At 38.3% G+C, this 22496-nt stretch overlaps 4 protein-coding genes across 7 annotated transcripts in view; 3 read left to right on the top strand and 1 right to left on the bottom strand.

The window, feature by feature from the left end:
• The window catches only part of LOC114722259 (uncharacterized), a 21477-nt gene extending 12936 nt beyond the window's left edge, over positions 1–8541 (top strand). The window contains exons 1-6 of one of the 4 annotated variants that reach the window (XM_028908248.1): positions 4606–4610; positions 4992–5254; positions 6740–6933; positions 7053–7086; positions 7187–7803; positions 7909–8541. In XM_028908248.1, the coding sequence (XP_028764081.1) occupies positions 6751–6933; positions 7053–7086; positions 7187–7803; positions 7909–8157 (1083 nt within the window). In that variant the 5' untranslated portion in view covers positions 4606–4610; positions 4992–5254; positions 6740–6750 and the 3' untranslated portion in view covers positions 8158–8541. Of the gene's footprint in view, positions 1–4605; positions 4611–4910; positions 5255–6739; positions 6934–7052; positions 7087–7186; positions 7804–7908 lie in introns of those variants that run through there. The other 3 variants (XM_028908249.1, XM_028908245.1, XM_028908246.1) reach the window with 3 other exon arrangements.
• LOC114722258 (uncharacterized) overlaps positions 1–16839 on the top strand; it is a 19586-nt gene extending 2747 nt beyond the window's left edge. The window contains exons 2-7 of the mRNA XM_028908244.1: positions 808–1145; positions 1819–2012; positions 2187–2220; positions 2353–2975; positions 3077–3207; positions 16690–16839. Of these exons, the coding sequence (XP_028764077.1) occupies positions 830–1145; positions 1819–2012; positions 2187–2220; positions 2353–2975; positions 3077–3207; positions 16690–16822 (1431 nt within the window). The 5' untranslated portion in view covers positions 808–829 and the 3' untranslated portion in view covers positions 16823–16839. The remainder of the gene's footprint in view (positions 1–807; positions 1146–1818; positions 2013–2186; positions 2221–2352; positions 2976–3076; positions 3208–16689) is intronic.
• LOC114722263 (uncharacterized) lies at positions 9793–12326 on the bottom strand. The gene is made up of 4 exons (XM_028908254.1): positions 11388–12326; positions 10962–11316; positions 10707–10788; positions 9793–10502 (listed from the first exon to the last, which is right to left on the bottom strand). Exons 1-4 carry the CDS (start codon positions 11947–11949, stop codon positions 10314–10316), a joined length of 1188 nt encoding a protein of 395 aa, XP_028764087.1. The 5' UTR covers positions 11950–12326; the 3' UTR covers positions 9793–10313.
• LOC114722255 (zeaxanthin epoxidase, chloroplastic) lies at positions 16639–22496 on the top strand. Its single transcript, XM_028908242.1, has 16 exons — positions 16639–17381; positions 18105–18267; positions 18438–18512; positions 18760–18860; positions 18950–19065; positions 19180–19391; positions 19700–19791; positions 20082–20196; positions 20303–20406; positions 20705–20750; positions 20877–20941; positions 21080–21166; positions 21335–21389; positions 21464–21552; positions 21641–21725; positions 22181–22496. The coding sequence occupies exons 1-16, from the start codon at positions 16873–16875 to the stop codon at positions 22256–22258; spliced, it is 1992 nt and encodes a 663-aa protein (XP_028764075.1). The 5' UTR covers positions 16639–16872; the 3' UTR covers positions 22259–22496.

Here is a 22496-nt window from a genome sequence, read left to right as displayed (position 1 = left end):
GGCCTTGATCATCATCGCTGTTAAGTATTTTAGATTAATGGTGCTTATCTGATCTTAAATATAAGAACTATTTTATAATATAAACTATACTATAAAATGAGTCTTATATTTAGAATTGTAGGAGTATATCGGTTGGGAAAGAGAGAACAAGAGCCAGCAAACGAAAAAACAAAATTGCTCTCTGACATCTGTAGTGTCTGTATAAATATTCAGATCGGTACATAAGTATCGATATAAATTATAAAACACATCTCAACTAGCATCCTCCGTGTTCCATGCGCATTATGAGTTCTTGTTCCATATGTTTGTATAGTAAAATATGATATTTAAGATCATGATTAGAAATTTGGAATTTTACATAAAATTATGATTAATTAGTCTTGTGTTTATAATAAATCCTGAATATTGGAGATGACCAGGTTCTGAATTATTATACATATAATAAATAAAACTTCATTCAATCGGGGGTTGAGATCGTTAAAAGAAAAAAAGGGATTTTACAAAAAGTTGGACAGTGTATATTTAATTTGGTCCAACGAGCTCTAAATATCGGACAGAGCCAACAAGGCAAAGCAGAGGAGCCGTGATACAATATGGTCATCAACACCAACCATTATTTTCCGTAGTTCTTTCCGGGGAAGAACAGAGAAATTTCCAGCCCATCTCACTTTAGTGCGCACCTGCTTTTGCGACAATCTAATGATTCTCTATATAAAGCCATGCAGCAAGAGATTTAACCAACAAACAACCACTGAGAAAAAGCTTAATCCTTTACTCTCCCTGTACTACAGTTTCAGTACATATCAGATTTGGATCGATCGGCACGGCCATGGCATCGCGAGGCTGCCACGGGGGTTTTTCCAGCACTTACATGTTACTGAAGCCCGAAGAAGTGCGTTTGTTTGATCTCATTCACATCTTGTTCTTCCCCAACTTGCATAAAACAAAGTTCGTGGATTCCCCTGAAGCCACTTTCAACGATGGCTTCCGCCACAGATGGCTTATTTTTATCTCTATCTTCGCTCAGAAATTTCTTCAGTCCGTAGCCAAACCCCTCGCTTCCATTGGATCTTTCGCTGAAATGTGGCTCAACCTCGTTTCCAGCAACCACAACCTCTTCCAGCTCCTCCTTAACTTCCTCACAGGTTTCTTATTTCTTGCTACTTAATTTACTCTATATTTGCTGCGCTGCTTAAACATGCATTGACACTCCTATTTGCTTCTGTTTAACCATTCATATGGAAGAACTCTCTCTTTGACCTTATAATTTATATAACTAGAAAGAGGCAGATGCAGTGACTACCCATGAAACTTATTACTGTGTCGATACCGTCGCTGCTGCTTTGATAAACCTACGTTCACATGCCCATCTACTTCTATTTGACAATGGGTGTGGGACTTTCATTGGTCGTATAATAATTAATCTGTGTAATTGAAAAGAGATAGATAAAAGCTAAAGAGGTGGGGAGAACATGGGGTCAACTATCGGCAAGTCACTGAATATTAGCCAGCCTTGCATGCATGTATATTGTCTCATCTCCACCGATCATTTGGCAATAGCATATGTGCTTTTTAAAAAGCATAACATCTAACGTACAGTATTGATGGGCCAATTAGTTGATATATAGTATTAAACTTTGAAAGATCACAATACCCTCTCAATATATAATTCATTTATTTTGATTTTTTATGTGACTCCTTTAAATGGACATATTTTAAAAAAATCATTGATCACAACCTATTTTAACGTGATTATACACATCTGACGAGAATATATAATCAACTAATCGAATTAATGATGGATATGATTATGAGCAGGCAAAGTTGAGAAGCCAGATAAGACGTCAGCGAAATATTTGTCGTTTATTGGAAACTTGGACAAGCGAGTGCAGTTGGATGATAGAATCAGGCGTGGGGACAGCGGGTATAATGCTGCAGTTTGTATGATGGCCTCTAAAGCAGCCTATGAGAATGAAGCTTACCTTAGAACTACTGTCCAAGATCGCTGGAAGGTATATCTATGTACACATCTACAAATTATTCACAAATAAGCTCTCTCTTTTTTCATTTCTACATTTTAATGACCAGTTAATTCTATCAATTTTCCTTTAACCTTGCTCCAAAATAATCCTCGTGCATGTTGAAGGAATCGAACTGATCCCGTTATGATATGTTATTGCATACAGATGGAGTTCGTGGGGTCCTACGACTTCTGGAACGGTAAGAATTAATTAATTAAAAAAATTATAAGCAGGTCACCTAACTATTACGGATCACAACAATATTAGAACATATGAATTGATTTTAACATACTCTATAATGCTTCGTGGCTGGCACGATCGAACTTGGCAGAATACCAAGAAAAAGCCACAACTCAAGCTTTCATCGGGCTGGACAAAAGTGAGGAGGTTGATACTTACGTAGTTGCATTCAGAGGAACAGAAGCCTTCGATGCGGATGCATGGTGCTCGGATTTGGATATCTCGTGGTACAAGATTCCAGGCACTGGCAAAATCCACGGTGGCTTCATGAAAGCCTTGGGGCTTCAGAAGAATGTGGGTTGGCCCAAGGAAGTCGCCGTCAGGCACGAAGATAGTGTCAGTGATCATCCCCCCGTAGCCTACTATGCAATTAGGAACATTCTAAGAGATTGTTTGTCTGCGAATAACAAAGCCAACTTCATATTGACGGGTCATAGTTTGGGCGGGGCGCTTGCCATCCTGTTTCCAGCAATCTTAGTGTTGCACGACGAGGCCTTTTTATTGGACAGGCTGGATGGGGTTTACACGTTTGGGCAACCAAGAGTGGGAGACGAAGCCTTTGCAGAGTTCATGGAACAAAAGTTGGAGGATCATGGGATCAGGTATCACAGGTTTGTTTACTGCAATGACATTGTTCCCAGGCTGCCTTACGACGATCTGATGTTCAAGCATTTTGGGACATGTTATTACTACAACAGACACTACCAAGCTAAGGTACGTTCCTTTCTGAGATTAATTATTTATGCAGAGAAATTATATAAAGTTTGTGTTACGATGATGATGGATGGAGAAAGTAATCTTGTGTGTGCGCGCAGGTAGTGAAAGAAGAGCCGAACAAGAATTACTTCTCGCCACTGCTGGCGATACCGATGATGGTGAACGCGTTTTTGGAACTAATAAGGAGCTTCGCAATTGTGTACATAAAGGGAAGTGAGTACAAAGAAGGGTGGCTTCTAAGACTCATGAGGGTTATAGGATTGGTATTTCCTGGGATATCAGGTCATTGTCCCCAGGATTATGTTAATGCCACTCGTCTGGGATCATTTCCTGTTCCTGCACACCACTTCAGTGCTGCAGAGGATCATCCATCTCAACTGCAATCTGTAAACGTCTAAGTTACACGACTGCGAGACGCTCTCCTTGGTTTAATTTAATTTGCAGCATTCATCTGGGAGGTTTACATTCGCGGAATCCAACTCTGCTAAAAACCATCTCTTAAAAAATATTTAGCCAGTTGTAACTAAAAGAAAACTTGCTGTAGTAGAAGTTCTTTAATTTAAGGTTTGTGAGTTAATTAAGAACTTAAGATCCTTGGGTTTAATTTTTCCCAGTTTTATGTGGCTTAAAAAAATTCCTGGTATCAGGCAGAAAGAAAATGAAAACAAAAAAATTTCCCGGTTCTATATGGTGATTCCAAAAAGAAAGACAACGATTTGACATGGCTCAAGGCCAAAATGATAATTTTGATCGAGATTCGGAGGTGCCATGGGTGAGTTACATTCGATAAATTTTAAGATAAGTGTGAAAGATGTTTGGTATATATGGAGAAAGGAACTTATATGTTCTTATTATATATAGTTTCAAATTTATATTTAATTTTCATATATTAATTGCCATAAATTATAGCTTTTTATCAAGATGTAAGTAATCAAAGAACTATTAAATTTAATATACGTACGTACATGTGGTGTATATGCCGTCTTACGTACTGTTATCTGAAACAGCTGATTAATTTAAGTTCGCGTAATGAATGGGCTAAGCATGAACGAGGACTTGGTCAGTTTCGATTTTGTGGTCTCTCTTTCCTTCTGTGGTTACTATACATTCTGCTTCTCTTCCTTCTGCTGATTTTCTCATAGTGATCTATCTGTGGAATGTTACCGTAAGGACCCACTTGGATTATCATTATAATGGAGTGTTTGTTCATTATATTGTCCTTTCTGCTTCGTGTAGAATATTCTAGGCGTCATTTTTGTTGGATAAAATACGCTCATTATTAGGGTCAAAACCACGTGAATTCGGTTGTTCAAGTAATCAATTTATTAGATTCACGAAACTTGGCGGAAGTTGCCGGCTGTCTTGGATTTCCTATATCATAAATTCATAATCATTCAGTTTTTTCTTTTTAATAGGGTTGCCAAACCAATTCACCCACCTGCCGTAGTTCTTAATTTACCCATCTAATTGATTGACATGAGGTTTTACTCCAGTGAAAACCAAAATGAAATTTTATATGTAAGAACGATATATATATTTTAAGACATTTTGATTTCATAAAAGTGGTGCATAATTTTACGCGTGCATTGTTGAGGAAAAATATAATCTGTTAAAAAACGTAATTACTTTTGTGTAGTGCGAACATCAGCGTGTCAAAATCAGCGTGGACAATGCAAGCAAGAACGGATGAGGAAGCTGAGATGAAGGTTAAGGATATTATATTATAAGATATTTGTTTAAGTGTCCCGCGTGCCATGAGGCTGTGAATAAAATATACAAGTCTTTAATTTAATTAGCATATATAATTATATATACTTTTCGCCAACAAGACGAATTGTTTATTGAGCACAGCTACCACGTTGGTCACTAGTCTTTAAGCATATAAAGCCGATGGGCGAGGGGTTAGAGTGTTGAGACAGAAGAAGCTAAGATAGATAACTATTTAGCCATGAGTTACAACAGTAATAGTGAGGATGATCCCAAATACTTCGCCAGCAGTTATGTGATGCTGAGACCTCATGACCAATTGCGTTTCTGGGAGGTGGTGAAATTAGTGGTGTCGGCGGACCTGTTCAGAAGCAACTTTGTCGAGTGCCCTGAGGCCACTTTTGTGAACTTCAGCCGCAGAAGAATCATACTCATTTCCCTGTTGGCTCAGAAGTTACTGCAACTCTTGGCACACCCCCTTCAAGTTCTCGGCCACCTCCTTGAACTGGCCTTGAATCTCTTTTCTTCACATCGCACTGTCTTCTCCCTCTTCCTTCATCTTCTCCGAGGTAATTTAATTTCATCCCTTTCCTTTGCATGCATCCTTAGCTTGCACTTTATGTATTATGCTTTCTGCCCCTTCTTCCTTTCTCCCTTATATTTTATGATGCGAAAGCCACTGCTTGCGTCCTATGATGAATATTTCTTCACTCAATTATACACATTTTCAACCTTTTACTCTCTGAATTAACAATTTTGTTTTGGTGGGCCGTAAAGTAGTGGCGGACCAACTTGGTATTTACTTATAGGTGGAATTGAAACTAATTATTACCTTAAATATTTTTTTAATCCGAGTCAAAAAAGGTGAATTTTTTGATCCTCTAATCACGCAACTATCTTTTATTGAGACTTTTAACTTATTTTTAAATTTACAATGTACTTCTTCAGATTTGGTTGGAAAAATATATTAGCTTAATTATCCTTTTTTTTTTATTTTTATGTGTAGATAAAAAATTTGATGCCCCGCCATAATATTTGGTCTCATCCAATTATACCGAATTTGATAGTGTAATTTATACTGGAGTCGAGCTTTCCCTACCTACCAGCCAGCATCCCTAACATTTAATCACTCCGAAGTGAGCACTTCACCTGCACTCTCTTCTGGAGTTGAAGTCATGCCGAGATTATTTAAAACTGAGATCTAGATCTCTTTAAAAAAAAAAAGCCTTTAGATCAGGCCAAATTCAATTATTGGTCCCAAAATGAAAATTATTCGTCCCACTACCCCGTAATCATTATGAGTAAAATATACACAAGCAGCAGGAGAAATATGCCGTCAATGAAGTCGGACACCTCCTCCTTCTTCTAAATGCCCATCATCATGTGACTTTTCGGTTCTCAATTCTATACAGCTCAAGAAATTTCCATCTTGTAAGATGTCATTAATTTAATTTACTTCATGGCTGGCGTGACAACAACTGAAATCTTCAAAAAGATCAGAAGGTCAACTTTTTGGTTTATATGGTTATATTAACTCTTCGGGCGTAAGGAATAGCTAACGAAGATATAATGGACGTACGGAACCTATATATATATGTGTGTGTATATATATATATCAACTGAGATTTTTTTTTTTTTTTTGGTGGTGCGTGTTTATCACCATCCGCCGGGAAAGACCACTACATATCTACAAGCAGAAATATTGATTCCGACTAGCTGGGTAGCCAGAGAGAGGCTATCATACCATCCACCGGGAAAGACCTCTCAATTAATCTTACTTGTTTGATGTAAAATACTTACTTTAGTTTTTTTTTCCCAAACAACTCATGCTTTTTGTTAGTTCATTTCATTTCCCATACACTGACAACGCCGAGAGAAAAGCATTTTCAATCACTGTGAAAATTAAACAAAGCCAAGAATACAGCCAAGAGGTTAAATTATATTCGTACTTAAACTAAAGCATAAAAATACCCTCTATATAATCCATTTCAAGCGAAATTAACTGAGCTAGGGATCAATAATTAATTAAAATGACTTATTGTCCGAGTAAATAGGTAAAGATGTCATGCCGGATCCGAGATCAGCAGAATATTTATCAATTACGGGGCATGTGGATAAACGAGTGCAATTGGATGGCACCATCAAACGCCATGACAACAAGTACAATGCTGCTCTCTCTGTCATGGCTTCTAAAGCAGTCTACGAGAACGTTGCTTGCGTTGAATCTATGGTTAAGAATCACTGGAAGGTGTTTGAGCTATCTTTTTCTACTTTTGCTTTATTAAACAATCTTGTTTTTACTCATTTTCATCGATCACTCTTCTAATTTAATTTCTCTCTGGAATCACCGTCTTTGTTGTGGCGTAGATGGAACTTGTGGCATGTGGTGACTTCTGGAATGGTAAGATATGAGAACCAAAACAATCAATGATGAATTAGTAAACAATTCCATTCGATCGATGCATATATAGAGTTTGACCCTTAAGTGATTAATTGAACAGACTTTCAAGGAAAACCCACGACCCAAGCGCTGGTTATGTTAGACAAAAGCGAGGAGAAGGAGACGTATGTAGTGGCCTTTAGAGGAACAGAACCCTTCGATGCGGATGCTTGGAATACGGATATTGACTTATCATGGTGTCATCTTCCTGGCGTAGGGAAAATCCATGCAGGCTTCATGAAAGCCTTGGGGCTGCAGAAAAGCGTCATGGGTTGGCCTAAGCAAATTCGCAGAGACGAGAGTCGCCCTCCCGAAGCCTACTATGCCATTAAGGATATTCTGAAGCAGCGTTTGGAGGCAAATGATAAAGCCAAGTTCTTAGTGACGGGCCATAGTTTGGGTGGGGCTCTCGCTATTCTGTTTCCGGCCATATTGTCGCTGCACGATGAAACCTTCTTGTTGGATCGGCTTGAAGGAGTTTACACCTTTGGGCAACCCAGAGTTGGAGATAATGAATTTGCCGACTACATGGATGACCAACTTCGACATCACCAGATCAAATACTATAGGTTTGTTTACGGCAATGATCTTGTTCCAAGGCTGCCCTATGACTACAAGAATTTGATGTTTAAGCACTTTGGGCGGTGTCTACACTTTGATAGCAGTTATGAATGCAAGGTACGTGTGCTTAATTAATTAATTACTCGGAAACAATCTCCTTTAATTATGCAAGCAGGAAGTCATTAAGCACGTATTTATTTCATTTGGAATGTGAATGGGCAGATGGTGGAGGATGAGCCGAATAAGAACTACTTCTCGCCCTTGGCTATGATCCCTATGAGGATTGACGCGGCATGGGAGATTATAAGGAGCTTCATCATTGGTTTCAAACATGGATCGGACTACGAAGAAGGGTGGCTTATGAGAATTTGCAGGATTGGGGGTTTGATAGCTCCAGGGTTACCTAATCATCTTCTTCAAGATTACGTTAATGCCACTCGGTTGGGATCTCTTCTTTCATATTTGGACTAGTAGTGCAGTTTACGGCTTTATACATTGCAAATCTTAGCTCGCCTTGATCGTGTCAATTTGGGGTGCAAATAGACCTGAAACTAATAAACAATAATAACGTCGAGAATATATTTGCTAGGAATAGTGTTAGTTTATATTGGGGGGTAAGGCCTCAGTGTCCTTTATTCATGTATGAAGCTAGGGGGTTCATTTTCAGTATCATCATGTCACCTCGTCCAGTTCTGTCATTGTCTGGAGTTGAGTAATGTCATAGTTATACTTGTCATCTTAGCTTGCATTTGCCACTTCTCTTGAGAGTTTTGTACACTTCTCCTTCATTCAACTTCAACTTCTTACATCAGTTTCATCATCAAATTCAACAGAAAGTTGGTAAGAGTTAGTTTAATTGGGGCGAAATAATTGCAACCTCTTGTTCCATGCTTGTTCTATCAGTCTTCCCAATCAATCTGATGAATCCAAGGTCGCCACAAGTGTCATAATTGACCAGAGGGACATCACCTCGTCATAGTCTTTGTCTTGGGTGCAGAAGTTTAACTTAACGAAGTTCATAAATTCAAGCGAATTCATATATATTAAGTTTGAGCACGGGCGAAAGTTTGCACCGTCTGCAAACTGAAATGGTCATTTAATTTTATTGAAATGTACAAAGACTTTTTCCCCCTTGGCCAACCAACATTGAAAGAGAATGTGACAAAAGAAGTTATATTTGAAAGGAAGCCACCATGATGGGCGAGATTCTTGCACTCCCATCCTAAATGCTGGAGTTCAAGTCCTGTTTTTGGCCCCTGTTTTGGTTACAGATTTGATTCCTATTTTGGTTCATCGTATAATAAGTCATCTTATTTCATAGCTAAATGATTTAATCCTTCTATAGAAATGTTAGAACCTAGCGCTTGCTATGCGCATGTGTTACTATTTTCTAAATAAAAAAACAAAAATGCTTCAAAATCATGTTTCTCTTCAGTGTTATATAAAACACCTTGCTGTCTTAGAATGCCTTCTGATAGTCATTGTGGAGTGTGAACTATGTGTGTCTCATACGGCCTAAAGTGGAATAAGCATGTATTACTGGCTGACAAATTGATTATTTGATTATATTTTATTTCCCCTCATAAATATACTTTTCATGAAGCATGATTTAATCTCTCTCTCTCTCTCTCTACCTAATTTTATTCCAAGAGGGAGCTACTGGCCGTGTTGGGTTTTAGATGTATGCTACGTTCACATCACCCTTATTTATATAACTCTCGATGTTTATGATCTCTGTCTCAAGTGAAACAAATCTGCCTGTCTGAAGAATGCTTTGTCCAATAAGCACAATCTTGGCAACAGTATGCTGGGGGTTATGTGGCAATGCTAAACGTTTTGAGCAAATCAATGTTGGTAGTTCCATTGGGGTCCATCCATTTTATTAGTTGTGAAGTGTAAACACTCTCGTAACTTTCGCCAAAATCGCCTTTACTGTCTAGGGTAAACCAGATCCAGATTAAGATTTGTGAGCCCAGCATTTAGTTATCCCCACTTTAGTGGTAGAATAAATGATGAAAATACAGATGGCCGTTTGTTAATCACTTGCAGGCATGTCTTTGTCAAATGAAATGAGATTGATGGATAATTTAAAAAATAGCTCTATCAATGTAAAATAATATGCCATTCCAAAACAAAATGAATGACTGGATATAGGTCCATGTATTACATAAAGAATGTGAAATAAGTTGTACTATTCAAAGCTTATAGATAGAATAACTTGGGGTATTTGTATTTTATTTTGATGATGAAGAAATAATAAATCAGGGGACAGCAACTAAACTAGGGGAATTTTTCGCTCATGGGTACTTACAATACTCTTTAATGATCCCTTTTTCTGGCTTTTTCCTCTGGGAGGGGACGGCAAAGAAGTTGCAACGACCAAGGGCACGAATGCTCGAATTAGCCGAGATCATCAAAGATACGGTCGAGCAGCAAGAAGAAAATCAAAGAGTGTCCCCGGAAACCATCATGTATTATTTTCACCCTACAGATCTCAGAATCAGGAGACCGATCTACTTGCTTTTCTCAGTCTGTATAAAATGTTTCCATATGCTCTCTACCTATCATTGGACAGCCTGGAAATTTAAATTCCTCAATCAAATTTCTGTGTGTGAGAGGAGGATCATTCATAGGTCTTGGCCGCTGAAGCAGCTTCTTCGAGGCCATATCTGCGCAAATTTAAAAATTTTTATCCTCCCATGGCCTCCCCTTTGTTCAGGTATTGATCCTCTCATCTTTTCCGCTTTCATCTGCGCCCGTCTCAGCTTGTTTAGAATCTTGTCCACTGATGCCGATCTCTTCTTTTCCAGTTTCATCTGTGCCAAACTCAAACGTTTTCATGGTCAACAAACAGAATGATGAAATACCCCCTGCATACTTCACTGAGAAATATGGGTTTAATTTGACCTCCGCTGATGGGGTCTTAGTCCTAGCTTTCTAACACCACGCGATAATAGATTTGCCTTACAGCGTACGTTGTCAGAAAAATGCAAACACGCAAATTTTGATGAATAGATCACCTCAAGTTTCCGTATTGCTGCTTCTGCCTTCGCTTTCTGCAAATTTTCCCACGCATTGATCTTGGCTTCCTCTCTTTGTACCCTGCACCCAAAACAGAAATTTAATGGATATTCTCAACAAGAAAAAAACTGATTTTCTCTAATTTCTTTCCGTGTCATGATGAGTATTTTGGCGCGACCATCCACCCCTTACGGGATAAAAAAATTATCCAGTTGGTAAAAGGCGGGAAAACAGCAAGTATCTAACCAACATACTTGGATGCGTTTATTGTTGAATTTGAATCTGCAACTATGATATCCCAAGATGAATCTTCTGCTTCTGTACTAGTTTCTCGGAAACTTTTGGCTTGCGGCCAAGCGTTTCTAGTCATTTTGGTTGCATGCCTCTTGGACCACCTAATTATAGGCGCTTGACTGTCCACCTCCACGTCTCTTACTTCTAATTTAGTGGAATAACCACCTTGTTGGTCGGTGGCCAAAGGCGGACAAGATATTTCCTGTGGATGCTCGTCATCCTCGGCCTCCGGGCTCATCTGCGTTCCTTTATCCCGTTTTGAAATAGGAGACATCTCAACATTCGCATTCTTGCTGTCATCATCATCTCTCTCTTCTGTAAATAAAAAGTGATTATTTAATAAAGAATCAGCGATGCTGCAGGAAAGCGAGAACAGAGCATCGAACCTTGAGAGTGAGGCGATGAAGGTTCACACAAGAGATCTGACCACCTGGGTGCACTGCACAACGGCATCAAACCAATTCCACCGACCGTTGGACACGGGCATCGAACTCCATTCTCTACCTCATGATGGTGAACAGACAAAGCATCGGGTGCTAATACTCCCGTGGAAAAAGGGGAAGCCGCCATCAAATTTTTGATATCCAAGCCTTCGATCAGAGGTACAGTGGGGGAGTAACTGGAGTAGAAGGCCATTCCATTTGGAGGTGGGACGATAGGGCCACTTTTGGATTTGGGTCGACGATGAGGATGGCCATGTGCTTTGGTATTGTTATTGTTACTGACATAACCTGAAACAGGGCTACAAATCCACCTCTCTGCTTCGTCCCATTTAGAGGGAAACGTTCTTCCACTGTTGAACGGAGTCAAGCCTGCCAAACTAGCGTGCCTTCTGCTGCTCATTGCTCCCTGTGCCACCCTTTCTGAGCTCCATCCCCTTTGGCTTCCATCCCTGTAGTTTGGCCCTAGTAAACCCCCTTTCTGATTCCAAACTGGGCTCTTCTTCATCACGACTCCGATCAGATTCGCCCTGTTTTGGTCTATCCTTCGTCTTGTTGCTTCTATTTTTTTTTTTTTTGACAATATTGTTGCTTCTATTTTTAGGTGAGGTAAATTTCTCTTGAGTTGTGGGCAGAGCTATATAAATACTGCGAAGCAGCGGAGTGGTGCAATAAATATGCCAAGGAATACAAACGGCAGGACGTCAGCAGCTAATTTTATTACTAAACATCCCATCATTAATCTTGGTCAAGTGGCATAGATGGCTTGGTTGTCGCCATTTTCCGCTTCGGTCGAAAATTGCGGAACCTGTGAGACGTTTTGTGAGGCATGGGTGCAATGGCATTGAACGAGAAAAGATCTTGAAGGATAAGGAACACTTTGACGAGGGAAGAGGACGAGACATGAGCTGTGGTACATTGCACAGAGGACCAGAAAGCTAATCTCTGCATTTGTCATGTCGTGTCGAAAACTAGGAAATTCCAAAAGCCATTCACATGCACTGGGCCCTCCTCCACGTCTTTGACATCTGCCTATCAATTGTAAAATCTTCAACTCAAGATATCGCATGACAAAATGTCCCAGAGAAACCGTGCGTCTGCTTGCTATTTAAACTATGCGCAGTTCTATGTAACAAACATCAAGAAATGCCCACGTAATTGGGCCTGAAGCCCGATATTGCATTGGTGGTGGACTCTCCGCGCAGAATGCAGAGAAGACTGAGAAGAGGGTAGAAAGTGGAACTCATACGATACCCACGTTCGCACAGTGCTCAGATTTTCCCATCATGGGCGTGATCAGCGTTTGCATCGAATGGGTTACAAATTTTGTCTGTGTGGAGCCGTACTGGTGGAACGCGTCTCCTACTTCCTAACGTAAGTACTTAACTCGTCTGGCTTGGCCACGGTGCTCCGGAACCACGCCCTTCTGGGGCTTCAGCGGAATCCCCCACACTATTTCTCATGATACGAGAAATTGAATTTTAACTCTTCTCCAAGCCATCGTCGCTGCATATCACTTCAGCATTGCTTCGCCAAATCCATCGGATAGAAAGTTAGGGGATTTCTCCTCTTCTCCACCATCGAAAACGTGCTCCACTTCTGAGATCCTAAATTTTGAAATTTAGGCCCAATGTACATGAGCACAATCCTGCTCACATTCTAACATATCACCGCCAACAAGTATTAGTCCAAGTAAAAGAAATTTAGGTCTAACAGAAAGGGTTAGTCTCGTAACATGACGAATCAAGATTCGAATCTTTATTGAGAGAGGGGTCCACATTTAGTGCCCGATAGTGTTTCGAATAAGATTGCTTTCAATAGGAGAATACTTATACTTTAAAAAAAAAATCATGTCTTGAATTTGATCTTTGGGGTGGTGTGCATGGAAAAAATACGTTAGGACGGGTTCCCGCTACAGCCCTTAACAGTATCCGAGAGATTAATCTCTTCCCGTTCTAATGGGAAGATACTCTAGGCAACCCAAAAAAAAAAAAAATCATTGGGCCTTGTAATCATCAACAGTAAAATCTGTTCATCCCACTGATTTAGTAATTTTTAATAAAATATCGAATTAACTAATTTGAAGAGATAAACAAATTATTAAATTATTTTAAAATATTTATATTTATTTTTTTTAAAACTAATTTTTCAAACTCATCAATTGATATATAATCTAATAATATTATTTTAGAAAGATCATGTAATATATGTTATAATGAAATAATTTTTTAACTTTCTTGATTTGTTTCCAAGTAAATTGGATTTTATATTATATTAAACATTGTTTTTTCTGCAAACACAGGGCTAAAGGGGAAAAGAAATAGAATAGATATTTTATCACTACACAACAAATGACAATAATAAAACTTGTTAAGGATGATGTACAGAGAAACAAGTCAGCCCTTTCTTAGACTGTGGCAAAAACCAACTGCCAGCACTTTTATGGGAACAGGCGGTGAGCGCGCAATCGCATGCCTAAAATTACCTACACTCACAATTCACAAGCTAAGATCTTCTATAAAGAGATTTGAACTCACTGACCAGTTATAACACAAACTAATATGTGTTCATAAGTGTTCGTTCCAATTATATTCACGAGATTCATTGTTTGGTTTTTTTAAATCCATACAATATCTTTTACAAAACTTGACAAAATATGAAATTAGTTTCAGTGTTCATCTCAGTTATAAAGATAATGATGCTTATCACTATTATGAAATCTAAGCCATTCAAAAACAATTTTTAAATAAAAAATTTTTAAAAAAAACTTACTGTCAAGATATTACATTTATTTTGAATTATAAACTTGTTAAAGGTCAACATTTTAAAAAATAAAAATATTAAATATTAAATTTAAATAGTTGAGATTTGATTACTGCACACTAATTATTCTTCGTATGGACGTTTTAAAAAAATACCTTTATCTCTCTTGCTTTTGAATTCTCCATCCTCCCCATATCCCCCGGGGTAGTGGATTATACATCACTCAAATGATTATCTTGGGAAGTCGTTAACAGAATCTTATATAGAAGCGGTAAAGTAGGATAATACCCAGTGCCTTTAACACTTCTAACCGTAGTCCTGATGCTCAACTCAACTGGCAATGAGTTGAAGATTCCATTTTAGTCCTATGTGGCAATTCGGACGCCAAACCTTAGGTCCTGATGGCGCATGTCGTGGGACGATAGAACTCCATGAATTTTCATTTGCATGGCCCACATAAATCTGTTCGGAACGATGTTTCGAAGATAAAGAAACGTGTAATTTGAAAATGGAGGAAAGCCCCTAATTATTCTGAGCCTCAGAATTTCGGAAACGGCTGGCACTCGAAGTGCCCCCTAAGCTACTGAGCAAAGACGCCATTGGTATATGCAAAATATCTAATAACGAGAAATAAAAGAATAATGATATGAGATAATAATCTGAATCTTTGCCTTATTTTTTATACGAGTAAAATAGATGAGAAGAAAATGAGGGGAGGTGTAAAAAATTTAATAAATAGAAAATGTAAGATGAAAAAGTAATAAAGATTAGTTAAAAATTTTTACCAAAGGATCCGTGTGCCGAAGAAGTTTGTTCGCGTGTTTAGCTAGTGCCTAGTGGGGGCCTGCTGTTGCTGCGTTTGACTGACGCGCAATTTCGCATCCACAGGCCCCCCTCTGAAAACAGAAGAAACAACCAATCATCGTCCCGATTATATTGCTTTCTTTCACGGCATTGGTGACATTTGCAGAAGCACCGTGTTTAGAGTTAGGTCAGTGGAACTCAGAATTTGAATATATACCTAAAAAATAAGTTTAATAATGGAGTCTCTAAAAATTATTCTCTTAATTCTGAGTTTTTAAAACTGTATTCTCTTGAAATAATTTCAAAATATTATCTTCGTCATCAAATAAATTTTATGAAGATGACAAAAAAAAAAGTTAGAAATTACTAAATTTCAAATCAGGCTTAATTAGTAACACAACTTTGTTTGGTTGAATTTGCAAATCATAATAAATTTTTGTTAAATTTTTTATTTAGCATTTAGTGATTTTCAATTTTGCTTTTTTGTCATTTTTTTCTAAATTTTAAATATTACTATCCTCTTAAAATAGTTATATAAAAGTGAAAGATTTCAATTCAATATTATTTGGACTAAAAATAATTTGTATCCCATGGAATGACTCACAAGAAAGAAAGGAATGTGGGTTAAAAAGTGGAGTGTCGGTTTTACGATACAATGAAAGCTAGCGTGTCTTGTACGTAAAAACAAGCACTTATCACTCGATATCGGCCAAAAAAATACCTACTAAGATAAAAGCGAGGGCAAACATGAAGACAGATTGGCTACCACTGAGAAATCAGGAGCATGCGAGTGTGAGAGGCACTAATCTCACCCCATAAACAGGGAACAAAATCAAGTAAAGAAGGCCACGGCAATCACCACTCCCAAACTAACTAATAGTAACATACTTCCACTGTATCAGGGCATTTATTGACTATTGCTTCTGTTTTTGTTCCCAACCCAAGCTAATCTTAGCTTTACCAGTTTACGATCTTTTCACTTCTCTTGTATCTAGATTGCTTTCAAGCTGTTAACTGATACTGTTTTCATGATTTGCATCCTGGTATATGGGGAGATCGCGGTAATGAACTCCCATATCCTTGTCGTTTAATTCATATGTCTTTGGCATGCCTCGAAATACATTTTTAGCTCACAAATATCTTACATTCCTTTCGATAATTTAAAAAAAGTATGAGGCAAAAATAACATCTTGCGCAAAAACGCTAATAAGACGAGTTCGGTTTACTTTTGTATTTTGCAATAATATCATTTTGTACTGAAGATTAATTTCAAATTTAACGGATAAGAACTCACAAAAGATATTTTTCTTAAAATGGAAAACAAGTCAATGGCCCAGGAACTTCCATGACAGACCAATCATATTAATATTTTAATCTGGCGGTCGCTTTTTAAAAATGCGCCAGTGTGTGTGAGAAATGAAAGAGCAAATAAAAATGAGCCAGCTAATCCACACCACAATTTAAGTAAAAGAGAATCCAAAATCTGCTTGTCAAATGAATCTACCCGGTGGCCACTGAGCTCGCCCATGGACTGCCACATGGCTTTGGTCTTCTCCTTGATTGGTGAAACCACATTTCCTTTTCCAGACCAGATTTTATGTTCGCTCCAGACACACCACCCCCCCCCCCCCACTCCACCTCCACCTCCACCATAACTTCAGCGTGCACCTTCCTTGTATAGTGCTGCTTCCTTTTCTAATTCGTGCACTTCCTTTCGTTTCCCCATAAATTCTATTCCAATCTTCGCCCAATCTCCCACAGCTTTTTCCTCGCAGTACAAAGCCCGGTTTTTTATTTTTGAATTTTCCCATTAGAGGGGACCTTCGGATTAACTCTGTAGTTTTCTTCCGCGCCATCTGTAACCATGGCTTCTACCTTGTCCTACGGCTCTCTTAATCCCTCAACGACATCTTTCTCAAGAACCAATTTCTCAATTCCTACTTATAAAGAATTTTCATTGGATATTCCACCCGTTGGAAGCAGAACAATTAAGCGTACTAAGAAACTGCTGCCAATTGCAGCTGCAGTGGCAGAAGCGCCATCCGGTGCTTCCCCCTCAACAGAAACTGTGACTGAAAATCACGGGGATCAAACTCCTGGAAAGAAGATTCGGATACTAGTGGCCGGCGGTGGGATCGGAGGTTTGGTTTTTGCTCTAGCTGCAAAGAGAAAAGGGTTTGAAGTTTTGGTGTTTGAGAAGGATCTGAGTGCTATAAGGGGGGAGGGACAATACAGGGGTCCAATTCAGATACAGAGTAATGCATTAGCTGCGTTGGAAGCCATAGATTCGGAGGTTGCTGAAGAAGTTATGAGGGTCGGTTGTATAACGGGTGACAGAATCAATGGACTCGTAGACGGAGTTTCTGGTTCTTGGTAAGCTCTCATACTCGTGATCTTTTTACCCATTCTATTTAGTATTTAAGCTCAAGAAACTTGTTCTTTATTTACAGACGGAAAGATCTAAGACGTTGTATCAACTTTACAGGCTTGTCAAGGATTAAATAACACTTTTGTTATTTGTGTTTCGGGCGTGGTTCTGTAGTCAAAGCAATTCAACCTAAAAATAATTTAATTAGTTTTCACAAACCATGTTGCATGTTTTCGAAACTGTATCCATTTTCGGTAACTTTGGGAACTGACGATGTATGTAATTCGGCATTTAATTTCATGTCTAGGTTAACCAGCTTCATAATTGCGCTGTTTTTAGAAATTTGTAAAATTTACACTACGAGACCACAGATTCAATTATTCAGCGGCACATGTGGAACATGATGTCTGATGCTCTGTAGCTCTTACTCTAAAGCCTTTTTAACATCCTTTTTGCGAAGACTTATCTGATTGATCGCTGAAGATTTAATCTGACATAAACTTGTAGAAATGGATACAGTTAAACTAAGCATGTTATCTCTTGCGTAAAAGCTGAAGGAAAATGTAACGCAAGTCATTGTCTTTTCCTCCAAGATAGTATTTCCCTAATTTTTTTTCCCCTTTAGGTTGAAGTCTTTCTTAACTCTTAGATCAAATATGTCTTCTGTACAGTATGTGTGGAAAATTTAAGCTTGCTGTCCCTTCAATTGATGTATAATTGGTTCTCAGGTACATCAAGTTTGATACATTCACTCCTGCAGCGGAACGTGGGCTTCCAGTCACAAGAGTTATAAGTCGAATGGCCTTACAAGAGATACTTGCCCGTGCTGTTGGAGAAGATGCCATTATGAATTCCAGTAATGTTGTTAATTTCGTGGATGACGGAAACAAGGTAATCAAGGAATGCTCTTGCACTGAAGATGCTATTCACAATGCTATTATATGAATTTTTTAACTTTTTATTTCGTTATTCTGGAATGTGATTAAGAGATCAATGTAGGAACATATCTTTTGGGTGACATTTATTGCTTTGTTGTGCTCTTCTGGAATTCCGCATTTCAGGTGACAGTAGAGCTTGAGAATGGTCAGAAATATGATGGTGATCTATTGGTTGGAGCAGATGGTATATGGTCCAAGGTCGTCTTCAATCTCCTTTAAGCTGAGCTCTTTTCATTAGAAAATTATTTACTCAGCACTAGATGCTCATGATGCATGGCAAATTTTTTATAAGAAAGAGTTGGTTTGATCCTGCATGTGCATGTGGTAGCCTTGTTTTGTAAGCATTGAAAAGTGCTGAACGATTCCTGCTTCTTTGTGGGTATATATGGTCATAAATTTTTCTTGTTTATTTAATTTAACCAACTCTTGGGAGTTGTATGAATAGGTGAGGAAAAAGTTATTTGGGCCAACAGAAGCAGTTTACTCTGGCTACACTTGTTACACTGGCATTGCAGATTTTATTCCTGCTGACATTGAATCTGTTGGGTAAGTTAGCTTGTATTCTTATGTTTCTATTTTCTGTTAACATTGCTTGCATCATATTTTGAAGTTTGGTTGAACTTCTATCATGGAAGGTATCGAGTATTCTTGGGACACAAACAATACTTTGTATCTTCAGATGTTGGCGGGGGGAAGATGCAATGGTATGCATTCCATAAAGAACCGCCTGGTGGTGTTGATGGCCCACATGGTATGTTCTTTTCATATGCTTGTGATTTGACTCATTTGATTGTTCCTGAATGCTTGGTCTCTGGAGATGCAAAATTTACTGTGAGATATAATTCTTATATCTTGTGCATGGCAGGAAAAAAGGAAAGGCTCCTTCATATATTTCAGGGCTGGTGTGATAATGTAATAGATCTATTAAGTGCCACAGACGAAGACGCAATTCTACGACGAGACATATATGATAGGACACCAATATTCACATGGGGAAAGGGTCGGGTGACCTTGCTTGGTGATTCTGTCCATGCCATGCAACCAAATATGGGCCAAGGAGGATGCATGGCTATCGAGGTACGTGTTTATCTTATCTGCAGTATTCATTCCCTTTCAATGGATATGAATTTCCACTACTTCAATTAGTTCCCGCAATTTCCTGGATGTCTAGATCTGATATACCTGCTCTTTAATCCCTTGTAGGTCTTAGTATTTCAGATTCCCCCCGCCTCCAAAAAAAAAAAACTTCTCTCTTTGCTTCTTTTTTTGTAAATTTTTTTTTGCCTGACTTTTTTTGTAATTTTTTCAATCACCTATTCCTATTAGACTGATGCTTCAGGACTGAGAGGCTAATACTTTCTGATTTGCATGTTTTATTATTTCAGGACAGTTATCAGCTTGCACGGGAGTTGGATAATGCATGGGAACAATGTATAAAATCAGGGTCTCCAATTGACATTGATTCTTCCCTCAGGAGGTACTTATTGTTTGCAGTTGGCTAGTCAAATATGTACATGAAACTGACGTTGACACTGAAACTGCAGGCTTGCACAAATATCAAATTTTGAAAATTGAGAGAGCGAGACAAAAGTTTTAGATTTTCATGTCAACTAAAAGCATTTGACCACTTGAGTTGAACGGAGAGATGTTTGGCATGTTCCAGTAGTTAGTCTTGGACTATTTCCAAATTGGTTGTCCTGATAAATCATCTCTTCACTGAACTATTGGGCCTTTTATCCCTCATTTCATTTCGTTCAATGCTTTCAGCTATGAGAGAGAAAGAGTACTGCGAGTTGCCATTATTCATGGAATGGCAAGAATGGCAGCTCTTATGGCTTCTACCTATAAGGCATATCTTGGTGTTGGTCTTGGCCCTTTAGAGGTGAGAAGTTACTTACACCTAACGAGATGATGAAAAGAATAAGTTGATGGTTACTCTGGATATTGGCATGATGCCTAGAATTCATAATTTTTTCCATCCTCTACAGTTTTTGACCAAGTTTCGAATACCACATCCTGGAAGAGTTGGAGGGAGACTAGTAATTGACAAGGTTATGCCTTTAATGTTAAGTTGGGTCTTGGGTGGTAATAGGTAAGAATTAAGAACCATCTTCCCTTTTTAGTTGATTGACCTGGAGGTAATCATGCCCCAGCTTTCTCTTGCAATATGCGTGTAAAAAATGAGTCAAAAGGTAGCATAAAAAAGGATGAAATGCTCAAGGTTGAAATATTTGTGAAAATTATTTTTCCAGTTTTTTTCTTGGTGAAATTCGTCCACAAAAAACTACTCAATGTCTTACATAGTGGCTTCGCAAACCAAGGTTTTTTGTGGTGGCACATTTTCTTGCATCACTTACTCACAAACATGTGACATGATCCTACTTTTGCAGCACCAAACTTGAAGGGAGACCTATAAGTTGCAGACTCTCCGATAAAGTATGTCCATTCCATACTTTTACTCTTTCTTGATGCAGAGCTATGGTGGTTGGTTTTGTTATATGGTCGTGTCTGTTGGATTTTGCTGTGATCTGGAATCTCATAGGTATTTGATTATTTATGAAGGCAAATGACCAGTTGCCGAAATGGTTTCAAGATGATGATGCACTTGAACGTGCTATTAATGGAGAGTATGTCTTTGGTCCAATATACACGAGTACAATCCTTTAAATATCTCCAACCGTACATGCTGATATCATAACTTTTTTTAAAAAAATAAAAAACAGATGGCATAACAGTTGTGTCCATTCTCCTTGCTTGTATTGTAGGTGGATTTTATTACCATTTGGGGATGAAGCGGGACTTCTGAAGCCTATATCGTTAAGTCATGATGAGAAGAAACCCTGCATAATTGGGTATGGCTGCGGTCACGCCCGCTCAGCTTAATTAAAATATTACAAGAGGGTTATCCAGTGCATGTTAACTGAAATTTAGGAAAAGTTGCTGTAAATTACTTTCAAATATTTTTCTTTTGGAGTTGAACGTTTTCAACTCTTTCCTGACAACAATATTTTGATTTGCAGAAGCACCCCGCAAGAGGACCATCTAAGCAGTTCAATTGTAATACCTTCACCACAGGTAACACCAGTGATCATGCTCAAGTTAATAGTAGTTATACATTTAATGATCATCCGTATCATTCTATTTTGAAGGTTTCTCAAACACATGCTCGAATTAACTACAAGGACGGCGCCTTCTTCCTGACTGATTTGCGCAGTCAGCATGGCACCTGGATAACTGAGTGAGTGAAAGAAAGGGAGGCTTATATCCTTTCCTTTCGAAATTTAAATTCCTCATTGTGTATACCTAATTCCACTCTATATTTGCAGCAATGAAGGAAGGCGGTATCGGTTGCCTCCAAATTATCCTGCTCGCGTCCATCCGTCTGATGTTATCGAGTTTGGTTCTGATAAGGTGGGAGATAATTTCTACGCTATAGTTGAAAAGAAGCACAGTTGGTAGCGAAAAAATATTCTTCTACTTCCAGCATATTAATATATTCCTTCCGTCTTAAATATAGGACCTAATTGTTGAGTTAATTTTAGCCCTAAATATAGGACCTCTTTCTTATATTTATCAATTTTTTCTAAATTATCGTTATGGATACTTTCTAAACCATAATTAAGTAAAAGAGGGAAGAAAGATACTAATGAAGATGATTATGATATTTTAGGAAAAACATGTCATATTTTTTATAATTAACTAATTTATCTAACTTTCTTAATCTAATCAAATTAGTTAGATAGGTCTTATATTAAGGATCGGAGGAATATTATTTTGTTACTCAGAATATGCTTACTTGGAAATAGGATTCTTCTTAGATGGTGGGCTATGGGAATGATGTATGAGCGTGTCTATAATCGTTGCAGGTTGCATATCGTGTGAAGGTGATAAGGTCTGCTCCAAGATATTCTGAGGAAGGATCGGAGATTTTACTGGAACGATGACCCAGATTCTGGCCAATAACAAGTTATTTTGGGCTAGACTGTAATTGTACAGCACAAATTTGGGACTAGAAAGCCAGAACCTGCGATTTTTGAGTCGACGGTCAACACAAGAATGGCAATGATTTGGCATCGAAATAGTGTCACACGAACTTGTAATTGTATCATAGCAATTGCTATTTCACACATGTTAATATAAGAAAGCAAATTGAGGTAGACTCATCTCTCTTTTTGATGCGTA

This window comes from Neltuma alba, unplaced genomic scaffold (assembly GCF_004799145.2).
Source record: "Neltuma alba isolate B1F8T4 unplaced genomic scaffold, ASM479914v2 tig00012088_pilon, whole genome shotgun sequence".
Taxonomy (NCBI): Eukaryota; Viridiplantae; Streptophyta; class Magnoliopsida; order Fabales; family Fabaceae; genus Neltuma; species Neltuma alba.
The sequence above is the reverse complement of the archived record's forward strand: the minus strand, read 5'-3'. Positions and strand labels throughout refer to the sequence as shown.

Bases quoted from the DNA above. Each gene is read 5' to 3' on its own strand.
- LOC114722263 (XM_028908254.1), bottom strand. From the start codon at position 11,949: ATGAAGAAGAGCCCAGTTTGGAATCAGAAAGGGGGTTTACTAGGGCCA. The intron at 11,317-11,387 runs GTTCGATGCTCT...TTTTATTTACAG, and splicing joins TTCATCGCCTCACTCTCAAG to AAGAGAGAGATGATGATGAC. The intron at 10,789-10,961 runs GTATGTTGGTTA...TTTTGGGTGCAG, and splicing joins TCAACAATAAACGCATCCAA to GGTACAAAGAGAGGAAGCCA.
- LOC114722255 (XM_028908242.1), top strand. From the start codon at position 16,873: ATGGCTTCTACCTTGTCCTACGGCTCTCTTAATCCCTCAACGACATCT. The intron at 18,513-18,759 runs GTCGTCTTCAAT...TTGTATGAATAG, and splicing joins CAGATGGTATATGGTCCAAG to GTGAGGAAAAAGTTATTTGG. The intron at 19,392-19,699 runs GTACGTGTTTAT...TTATTATTTCAG, and splicing joins GAGGATGCATGGCTATCGAG to GACAGTTATCAGCTTGCACG.